Genomic DNA, 12,056 nt, shown 5'->3' on the forward strand with positions numbered 1-12,056 from the left:
CTAGGGCACAAGTGCAGTTAGGCTGAGCTTCCAGTGAATGTCCAGCTACAAGTGTAATCTGAATTTCTCAGATTCTTCTGAAATTTTATTGATATTAACACTTTGTTAAGCACCGTAAGATTATGCAGCAGGCACAACTAATCTTAGCAGGTCAGGTTCCCTGGAAAATCACTAGTTAATTTGTAATTAAATTTTGATGAACTAATCAAAACCTAATTATGAGGCATGAGGTATGTTCTCTGTGATCCTGTGAGATGCTGCACAGAACAGCTCCACTTACAGCATACTAATTAAAAGTATCAATATATGCAGAGTGGTGGTTGATACAAGTGAAAAATGAGGAGATCCATTAATGACGCAATGGATAATTGACTAAGTCACAAAGCAACCCTGACAATAGAAAGGTTACCACTGTAAAGAGCTGCAGTAAACGTGTCTCCTAATTCCCTGACAGCAGCTAAGCTGCAGCTGGGAGATGAAACAGACAGCATGTCATAGGTCACCATTATACTCAGCGACTGAAGAAATCGAAAGTTGACACCTAATGAGGGACACATCATACCCGACGAGTGATGTAATACTTCATGTTGACCAGTTACCCTCACAAGGTTGTGCCCGTCCAAAGGCCAATGATGTAAAAGTAGGAGCAGCAGCACCACAAGGCTGGATTCTATGTCATCTCCACCCATGAGAACAAAAAAGTCTGGATGACACTCAGCAGGCGGATGCTGCATTTACAGGAATCCATCCATCCACCCACCTGGGATGCAACGATTTACAGGAATGATGGAAAAATGTCACCTGGGTTGGTTACAAAACAGATACAAGTCATAAGACATTTGAGGACAATATTTTTTAAAAATGCCAGTTTTTTCACCTCTTTGATCTTTTAATAAAAATGTGGACATGTTTGATATTGTCATGCCCGGCTCGTCCGCTCCTCCTGTGTGCCACGCCCCCTGCTTACCCACGTGTGTTTCCCGGATCGTACCCAGCTGTGTCCGTTTGCTTTCAATCAGTCTTGTGTATTTAAGTGCTCTTTCCACACCTGCCCGCACGATCGCCGCTTACCTCCGCGACCGATCGTGACAGATATATAGATCGAACTACCTTTTATTTTGCAAATCAGTCTATGTGGTTCTTAATAGGTAAGCTGCTGTCACTGAGAACACAAGGAGGGATGGCAGAGGAGAAAGATTCTTACCTTTGAACTCTGTCAAATGTAACAGGATTATCATTTTTATTTTGCTGAGAAACAATTAGTCAGGAGAAGAAAATGTCACATATATTGTGGAAACCATTTGGTACAGAAAATACAAAAAAATTATACGCGTATATGATTAACAACACTGACCAGTGTCCGGTCTTCTGAATCATTTAACACTTGGACATTACATTGTAAAGTCCCTACATTCATAACAATATTTACAATATTTATTGATAATCTGAAAATACACAACATTTACGATGCTGAGAATCTTCTGATGTGAGCAGAACCATGTGACACAGGAAGACCTTAATTTCAGGATTCGGTTTATTTAGGAATGCCCTTTAAGGAGCCAGAGGGGGGAAGGAAGGGAACGGGACAACAAGAAGCTTTGGGGGTGGGGGGCAAAAGGCACCCTGCACCACAAACAGTGAAGTCCAGTACAGAGGGGGGTTGGGACCATGGTTACACTTATACACGGGGATAAGACACATTGTCAAGAAATTACAGCAGTCACTTGTGTGTGTATTTGTGTGTGTGTTTATGAGTGTATTAGTTTGTGGGGACCAAATGTGCCCACAGTGTGATAAAAACCTGTTATTCTGACGTTGTGGGGACCAGTCCCCACAAAGGGAAACTCAATTTTATACAAAAAAAACTGTGACTGTAATCAAAAAACTAAAAGTGCCAAAAGTCTTGTATTTTGTTTGGTTAAATATGGTTAAGGTTAGGACTGGTTAGGGGTTAACGTCGTCATGTTGGGATTAGAGTTATGCCTATAGAAATGAATGAGTGGTTCCAACAAAGATGAATACAATCGTGTGTGTGTATATATGTGTGTGTATATATGTGTGTATGTATCTATATATCTATATATGTACTGTATCAGTGAGTCTGTTCTTACAACTGGCAAACCTGTTAGCAGAGACATTTCATTTCATTTCCTTACATATTTCTATATTTATACTCAGTACTCATTATTGGCCCAAGATTTATTTCCTCATATTAAATATCTGCACCCAAAACAAAACACTCCAAAAATTGCACTTCTTCAAGCCGCCAGGCCAGTTCATCATGCAGTCCTAACATTTTATGTTAGCATATTAGCATCCTAAAGACATCTACCAATATTTAATATACGCAAACATCCCCGCTTACAGATACGTCCTCAGACCAGTTTTTCATGTTCGGTCTTCGATTAAACATTTTGTGTACCGTATGTACTAGAATTAAATTGGCATAGAATTAAATAATTTGGAAGAACTCCGTTATTAATAATACTTTGAATTAGTAGTCAGACTGACCCACTGTTCTACATTAATACATATTTACAGCTTCGATGTACTAATATTGTTTCAGAGAAAGTAAATATGTACAAGACAAATGATCAGTTAACCTCCTTTCTATGAACAATCACATTACATTTTCATAATATTCCACTCAAAAAGACAAATGTCTTAATATTCCAACTTCAATGAACAAAAATATTCTTCAAAGCTGCACACTTTTGTTTTTCCCAATAGAAACAAAATACAGATGCTCCTCTACTTACGAACTTTCAACTTACGAACGAAGAGGACTCTAAGTCCAAATTGTGTTCACTGGGCTCCCGTTTCCTGTCCACAACATAATTTTTTTTTTCTGTGCACCAATTCCGCCTAGTACGACTTCTGGCCGCTACTCCCGCCGTGCAGCAGTGTAGCGTGCGTACTCACAGCATCCTAGTTCTTTGTACTTACGTATACCCTTAAAATGATGTTGAATAATGATTTATGAACTTTTCATTTTATGAACGGCTGTTCGGAACATAACTCATTCGTAAGTAGAGGAGCATCTGTACACTGTAGATGATTTTGAAATGACCAGCTAGAGGATTTGAAGGGGACAGGATTTGTGCATTCTTTGATCATTTTTTTACATTTTACATGAAATAAAATGACAAATTGGCTTTAAAAATAATTCAAAACAATCAAAATCTGCTTGTACGAAAGGTGGAAGATGTTCCCTGAATTTCAATATATGCAAATTCAGAAATAATCTGAATTGGTCATATAAACTGTGATTGGCAGGTGGATGTTACTCTGGAACTTCAGCCAGGAAACAGATTCATACAGCCGCAAGAAATATTTGAAAAGTGCGTCAATCTTTGCATACAACATAAACAACAATTATTGGCATCTTCTTGTCCAGCATCTTTCTGAACAGCTAACATAAGCTGCTCAAGTATATAAAATGTATGAGTAGACAATTATTTGGAGAAGGGAGAGTGTATCTATTGGCCTGTGGTTGTCCTGTGAAACGGCTTGTGCAAATGCTGCAGACGAGATTCTGATGTTTTCTCGTGGCCTTGCAGGACTGACGACGATGCCCGTATTTTCCCCAGTCTGCCATTCACAAGCACTGTTTTTGTGGGGACAGGGACCTAAACAAGAGAAATTAACTTTTAGTCACATGTATCTTTATCAGTCACATTGGTGATTATCGGCTGTAAATCTCTTCCAAAGGACAATCACCACACACCTTGGTGATTATCAGCTGAAAATCTTCCAGGAGACAATCACAATACACCTTGGTGATTATCAACTGTGAATTTCACCCAAACACAATCACCATGCACCTTGGTGATTATCAACTGAAAATCTTTCAGGAGACAATCACTATGCACCTTAGTGAAAATCAACTGTAAATCTCTTCCAAAGGACAATCACCATGTACCTTGGTGATTATCAGCTGAAAATCTCTTCCAAAAGACAATCACCACACACCTTGGTGATTATCAGCTGAAAATCTTCCAGGAGACAATCACAATTACCTTGGTGATTATCAGCTGTAAATCTATGCATATAAATCTATCAGCTGTAAATCTACCATGTGTTTCGGTGATTATCATTGGTGGACACAACTAACCGAAAAGTTAAAGTTAAAAAGATAACCGCTAATCCGCTACCACAAAAGTTTAATTCCATAATGCTAAATTGATAATCCACAAAAAAATAAAAATTTAGTGGAAGCTAATGATAAGCGCTAACCACTAACTTTCATTATATGAATTTAGCATTGGTTCTGTTTTTGGGTCTGAAACCCTTAAAACATACCTGGAGCTAAAATTTTGACCCGTTTAACACCGAAGTCCCCTTTGTTTGAATAGAGTGATCACCAGGGGATATTCAGGACTTATCCAGTTGGGGAATTGCTGGACTCTGTAGAGTCTCCAGAATAAATCTGCGTTGAAATATTCTTTCTAGATATTCCATTTGCAATATATAAACATTTTTGTCCAGCTTTGTAATCACTGGCCCCTGTTCTCCGCTTAGTTCAGGGTACTCCACTTTAAATTAACTTTATTTTCATTCACTTACATTTAGCTCAGACTATCTTAAATCAGAGTTATCGACCAATCAGTTCTTGCATTTACAGTGAGCCAACAGCATCCCAAATAGACTGTTGCAGACATGCTCACAAAAGGCAGGAACAAATATGTATGATTTTAGGGTTTACAAACATTTTTGATTATTAAACTGCATTCACTTTACCTGCGAAAAAATCATAGCGGATTTACAGTTACCGGAACTAAATTTAGCGGAAGCTAATTGGTACACTAATGGTTTTCAAAGTTAGCAGAAATCATCTGAAAATCATCTGAAAATCTCTTCCAATGGACAATCACTATCACCTTGATGATTATCAGCTGAAAATCCCTTCCAACGGACAATCACCATGCATCTTGGTGATTATGAGCTGTAAATCTCAGGAGACAATCACAAAAGTGTATTATGATGCCTGGATCTTTCCATTTCTCATGCAACAACATCCATTTCTATATCATGGCAGTTCAGACTGCATGATATCTCTCAAGAATCAAGAGCTAAGCTTACAATAAAAACATACAGTATGTTCTTCCAGGAGGGCATCTCATTTAAGCCAGTTACACAATTTGACATCTTATTAATTAAGATTACTGTTTCAAACTGAAATAATCTTTAAAACCAGCAACTATGATAGTACAGTGGGGGAGAAAGACTTGCTGAATCAAATTCATATGAATATTTATCTATTGCACACATTCGGTAGGGAGCACAACGTGGACCCTGAAGACCCCTAAAGGGAAACCTTTGAGGAACAATGGTAAATGCAAAAGAAACACAGAACACAGTCTTGCAATAGGAGAAGATGTAACTAGTAGCCATTCCTTAATGCCTAATCAGGCAGAGGTGGCATCAGCGATCCAGGTAGAATGTGCTGATCTGAGATCAGGGCAAGCCTCTATCTCTCCACAAGGGCAGAACCACGTAGACATGGGGAGGGGCAGGCTCGATTCCAGATCAGCACTTGCAGGGGGGACATTTCACTTTCAAGGGGGGGCCAACTTCAGATTACCTATCAATCCATAGGTGACATTAAGGTTGCACTCTATATAGTTTCAGTATCGTCATCGTGATGCATGTCATGTCAAGTAAGGGAAATTAAATCTAACAACTTTTTTGCTACTCAATACAATAGGAAAACTCGCACTGTTCTCATTTGGTTCAATTTAAATGTTTTTGAATACATGAAGTTTGTTGATCATGAGTGTCATGTAGGTTCTGCTCCAGTGAACCGCCAACTTCAATGATTATTGACAGAGCTGCCAATGTGTGATTTTAATATCCGTCGCATGTTACACCATGTAATTTTCACATGGCAAGGACCACAAGAGTCAACCTGGCTAAGATAAGAGGTTACGCAGAAACATTTTTAATCTCTCATAGGGAACAAAACTTAGGAAGCCCTGCAATTTTAATTATCGTTTTAAAGTAAAGGAGAGAAGTGAACTGGTCACCAAAAGGCTTTCTGCTGTATGAAAATACTTATCTGACACGTTTTATTTCAATACCGGGCAGCTCTAAGTGACAAACCTTTTCCCAATCAACAAGGCTAACAAGCTTCCATCTACAGGCCAAAGTTCTAATTTTCACATCAAACCATTCACATCAGACTACACCCCAGTTTAGTTAAAATCTCTAGTCATAATCTACTGTGTCACAGTGTAAGCGAAAGCATACTACAATTTATTTGTTTAAAGCATCATGGCAGATGCAGATATAAAAAACAACCAAAGACTTCCACCAGTACAGCTGAATATGTTGAGAATGCGTTGAATTAAAGCTCCACAAAACACGTTCCTCCCATGCATCTGTCAGGTCTTCCCAAATGCAAATTTACTTTACGTATATTTCTGTTAGACTGCCATTTATTTTTGCTGCTGCAGTGTGTGCACACCTGGGAACACATATGGGGTGCATTCACACAGCAGGAACTTTTTCAGGAACTAGAGCCTTTTTTGGAACCAGGAACTCTTGTTGTGTTCACACTGCAGGAAGTTGACCCGACTGTAGTTTTTCTGACGCAGTTATGGAACCCTTTTTTCGTACCTAGTCTAGACTAAGGCTGTGTCCAAATTCAGGGGCTGCATTTGTCAAAAGATGGGGTCTATAAAGGCATATGCTTTGTTCTTCAACAGTCCTTTTGCAATTCAAAAGAAAGATGCATTCCTGGACCACATTAGAAGGAGCCTTCGAAATGGGACAGCCTTGTCACACTGCTGTGACGCTTGTGGTCTTCGGATACAGCCTTGGGTAGATGCAGTCCCTGAATTCGGACATAGCCTAGATACTTTTCAGTCAAACATGAACTACTGGGGAGGTGCTTACAGCAATATCTTGCTGATTGGGTGACCACAAGCACCGGTGTTAGGGAGAACTGCAGGGAAAAGTGACTGAGCATTAATTGAGCAGATGGAATTATCTTTGTACATCAATTTCATTTAATGCATAACTTAATGCATTTTTTGCCTGCATCTCCATATTTCTTCATCAGAAAATTAGATCTATAACTAATATACTTTTGTCTAATATTGCCGATGCTGGCAATGAAACTTGCCAATGCCTATTAGCAGGATAAAGTTACACCGCTTTTCATTCTGCAAACAATTACAAACATATAAATGAAGTATTAGTAAAAGTCTGTGTCCCGTTTTGATTGCGATCGACCCCCCCCCCCCCCCCCCCCCCGTAATTAACATATAACCAACAAAAACAACTTCTTCATCTTCCATTGTTTTGTGAAGTTTTAAGTAAAATTTTTGTGTCTCCCATGCTTATTTAGCATAAAGGTCCCAGTTCCTGTTGTGAGCTGTGAAACCGACAGATAAAAATGGCCAGGAGCTTCAAAATTTCCAGGCTGAGATGGCCCAGGAACGTGGAACCAGGGACCAAGTTCCAGAAAACCTCTAATGGGGGAGTGCCAGAGGTGGAAAATTCAGGTTCAGAAAGTACAAATCCAGACCATGGTTTTGTTTCAACGAATAAGCACAAAGCACTCAACTGGATGGATGAAACAAAACCTTGGTCTGGATTTGTACTTTTGGAACCTGAACTTTCCACCTCTGGGGACCACTGGGCTGTCCATGGGACAGCAGGTCCCCCTGATTGCCCTCTGACACTGGGCCGGGGGAGGGCGTAAGTTATGACATCACACAGAGTAATGTACCGCTGGCGGAATCCCCCACCTCCCTCCCTATGGTGCGACAGCAATGTGGAGTCTGCTTAGGCAGCAGTTTGGATGTCAGCTTTGTAACAGGTGATAGAAATAGACAGACTAGCATGGGGGTTATATGCCATTAAATTCCAAGTTCCCCCCATTAAAGTCACGGCTAAACTTTTCAACTTAACCCATTCAGTAATACTGTTTCTGAATGTCCACATTATATACTGAAAAATACAGAGCTAATAAATGTTACAATGCTAAAATGTGACAAGTGAACTATCCTTACATTCATTTCCGACATCCGCTTGTATAAAAAGAAAAAAAAAAAAACATTAATAATAAAGAGCAGACTAACAACATCACCTTCTTTAGTTTCTGAGCTCCAAATCCTGAACGGATGGCCTCCAGGAGAGCCTCCCTGGCGCCTTCCGGAGGGTTCCGTGCTGAGCTCACCATGGACGGCACGTAAGGCACAGGTGGAGGAGGGGGTGCAAAGGCAGGGGGCGGAGGCAGGGGTTCGGGCAGCGCAGTGCCCCCCAATTCAGCCTTCCTGTACCCCTCCAGCTCAGATGCTGCTTCAGATTTGGTCTGCAAAGTCAAACAACATTTCTGGATTCAGAAGGAAACCTGACTTTCTTCGATTTATTGGTAACACATTTAAGTGGATGAAATGACACAGAAATTAAAGATGTACTGATCTGCTAAATCTTTACTTTGTCTCGTGGTCTTGGACAAGGAGATTACCCTCATTACCTGCAGACCACTTGCAGAATAAACAGTATTAGCAATAACCAGTGTCTGTTGGACATGGTTTATCCATTGAAAGTTTTAAAAGCCGGCCACAGAGTAAATCATCCACCCCTGAACCTACACACAGCCACTGGCAACAAGACTCAGGCTGCAGCTCAGCACGTCGCTCTGAAGGTTACAATATTTATTTCTCCTGAAGAGAGATACTTCAGTAACGTGTCGGTGCTGAAAGTCGACTTGCAGAATTTGGCTCCCACTTAATCCAGAGAACATAATCCATATTTGCAAAGTACTCCAAACTGCCCGAGTTCCTTGTGGAGAGCTGGATATGGAACCAAACCCATAAAATCAACACTGCTGGTACTTAACTCACTGGAACAGGGAAAAACATTCTACCTTCCAGAAACATTGGAAGGAAGGAAAAAATCCTGTATTTTTTGGCTCTGCAAATATATATATATATATATATATATATATATATATATATATATATATATATATATACACACACACACACACACACACACACAATACTTACATAACTTAATAGTTCATCTTAAAATAGTAATAAAAGATTTCCACACACCTCTATTGCTTTAAACCTCTACACACATTTACGTAACATGATTTCTGAAGCATCAATGCATTACTGGGCCAAGTAAATATAAAGAGAGTAATGGTTCCGAAACTTACCTTTCTAAGTCTTGTGGAGTTATTCTGAGCTCTTATAGCTGCTAAAAGTGCACAATGTTCATTTTCAGTTGTGACAAACGACAGGGACGTGGAAGAGCTTTCCTGTGCTGCACCAGACACCTAAGGCCAAAGGAATCAGTGGAATGTTGCTGGAGAGCTAATCATTTCAGCACATTTACAAAAATCTACACTTAAGCATAAAACCACAAGCTTGAAGAAAAATAACTAAACATATCACTGAGGATCCATTGCATCTGTTATGGAAAAGTTAGGCTAAGATTATATTACGGTCTTCAAGTGCAATACTTAAATACTAAAAGTACTGCCATTTGTTTTAAATGTGTTTTATTCTATCTGTTTTTCAGTAGTCTATTACCTGAATGATACTATTGCTGAAAAAAAGCAGATGTGGCAAAGTATTGTATGAATGTATTCATCACACATCAACACTGTTTATTTTTAACACTCAAAAATGTAAGTGAATGAATGGTATTTATTTGGAATTGAAACCTCCCTAAGTTTGGCAGTCTACCTTTCTGAGACGGTCCTTCCCATCGCCGGACTGGATAGCCTCCATGAGAGTGCTGTGCAGTGAAGTTTCCTTCTGAATGGCCTTCATTATGACAGGTTTGAACTTTGTGACAGGACCGAACACACCTGGCTGACAGCCTTCTGTAGAGGCGCCAGTAGACGGCGGAGAGTCAGACTTCCTGTCCAATACCAGACTGTCGGCATCCATGGCATCCTGTGCAGGGACAGAGCTGTAGACGGACTGTGAAATGGCAAGTTCTGGTTTAGCGGGAGACTTTCGCTGTTGTGTAGATGTAATAGACTGGTGCCTGGGTACAGTGGTGCAGGACTCATTCCTGGAATTAGCTTTTGCCGTATTTTTGCCTCCTTCTTCAGGCAACGAGTTGTTCTCATCTTGATTCGCTCTTGTATTTTCCACTTTATAATTGGTGTGTTCTTGGAAACTCGCGGAACACTTAGGATTGGTCACCGGAACTGAGCCGCTGATTCCTTTCACATCTAACACACATTCAGAGTCTGCAATGTGTGTTGAGTTATTTGAATGCATTTCTTCAAATCTACTGCTATTTGAAAAGTTTTTGGTGCCAGAGAACTCTTGCTTGGAGACTGATAAGTCAGCTGCTGCATTCAACTCCAGACTTCTCTTAGTTCCAGTCGAAGGCCCTCTAGTGTACTTGGATATGGCGGAAGCCACATACTGGCTGGACGTTCTTCTCGACGGTTTTAAAAAGGACAGGTCTCTCTTTTGGTCAGACTCATGCATGGGTTTTACAAACGGCTCTTTGGGATCTGTAAACAAACTCTTGCTCTGTGTTCCATCAACAGTGGTCTTCAATGTTTCTGCAGGCGCTGGCTTGGAGATCTGTAGATCTTTTGTTTTGTTGCTAACATCCCTATTGCAAGGTACTGTATCTTGCTGCTTCGTTGACGTCGAAAAGGCCTTGGCTTTCCCCACCTCTGTGCCACCTTCAGGTCTCAGAGATCTTCTGTGTTTATTGTCTTGCAAAACCATATTTCCTAAAGCATCGATTTTAATGGCACCGATAACCAAAGAGCCAGCTGAATTCTGTGTCATTGTCGGCTTCGGGGGAACGACGGTGAACGTCTTTAAGCCATAACGGGAACTGGGATTCGGGGTGATGGTGTTTTGTGCCATTTGTCGTTTCATGGGGACGGTTGCCTCAGTTTCCTTAGGAGGTTGACTGGTTTGGCCCTTAGTAGCTGCCAGGCACCTTTGATCTCTTGACGACTTGCCGGTCATGTCCTGAGCGGAGGATGCAAATACAGCAGTTTCTATGTGACTGTCTTCTTTCCAGGCGCCATCTTGGATTTCTGTCACTGGGATCGCTGTCGTTTTATCTTTGACTTCCTCCTCTCTTCTGCTGCTGTTGTTGAGTCTTTCCTCAGGCATCCTATCACCTAGTGCTGCATGAGGAAATCCCGGACTGTCTCCGCACTTGGTGAAGGCACTGTCATCTTTGACTCTTACACCGCCATGTGGCTTATAGATAGGAATGTGATTTCCAATGATGACATTTTGCATACGAGACAATGATGACACCTCGTAATTTGCTGTACTAGGTTCTAGGTTGTCCACAACTTCATTGATAGTCGTTACTGGCACTTCCAAGTCCAAAAAGGACACAGGGACCCCATCTAAAGACTTATCTGATGTAGAGGACTCACATATTGAGGCTTCATCTATGTGATCAACATCTGCTTTTTGATAGGGTAATTAAAAGAATAAATAATGAATTAGTCAAATGTGAATAGCAGTTCAATACTTACATGAACGAAATACTGATAATTTAACAACATTGAGCGAAGAAATGTAGACTAAAATGAGTAAAGGTAAACCAGTTTCTACTTTTAAAATTTGGGCTAAAGGTCAGATTCTGAGTTTGTTTTTGTTATGCAGGATTCTTCAAATCCATCTCTGTTTATTAGTAATAGCCTTTAGCGTTTTCAGATGCACAAAAAGTGCACCTGGTAGGCTTATTAGCAATAGCCTTCAGTATTTTCAGATGCAGGAAAAGCCCACCTGCTAGGCCAGCATCCAACTCAGCCAGAGTCTCATGAAGCTGGGCGGTGATCTCCAAATCGTCCTCATAGGTGTCTTTGTTCCTGCTTGATTGCTCCCCCGGGTGAATTTCATTACTGTGCCTGAAATGGAAAAATGAAATGGAAAAAATTAAAGTTCTGCGTCTGATGACAGATACTGCTTTATTCAGAATAAAACAAGCCTCAATTTAAACAATAAATGCACCGATTTCCACGTTCCAGATTCTGATAGTAAATGATATTTTTCATTCTTGGCAATCCAACTTCATATTTTTAACCCGGGCACGTC

At 40.4% G+C, this 12,056-nt stretch overlaps 1 protein-coding gene across 1 annotated transcript in view; it reads right to left on the reverse strand.

The window, feature by feature from the left end:
* Window positions 1-1,516: 1,516 nt before the first annotated feature.
* Window positions 1,517-12,056, reverse strand: part of cobl (cordon-bleu WH2 repeat protein) — a 67,793-nt gene continuing 57,253 nt past the window's right edge. Inside the window, 5 exon segments of the mRNA XM_049026025.1 lie at window positions 1,517-3,629; window positions 8,096-8,320; window positions 9,176-9,295; window positions 9,708-11,422; window positions 11,748-11,869. Of these exon segments, the coding sequence (XP_048881982.1) occupies window positions 3,480-3,629; window positions 8,096-8,320; window positions 9,176-9,295; window positions 9,708-11,422; window positions 11,748-11,869 (2,332 nt within the window). The 3' untranslated portion in view covers window positions 1,517-3,479.

The sequence above is a fragment of the Brienomyrus brachyistius genome, chromosome 9 (genome assembly GCF_023856365.1).
Source record: "Brienomyrus brachyistius isolate T26 chromosome 9, BBRACH_0.4, whole genome shotgun sequence".
NCBI lineage: Eukaryota > Metazoa > Chordata > Actinopteri > Osteoglossiformes > Mormyridae > Brienomyrus > Brienomyrus brachyistius.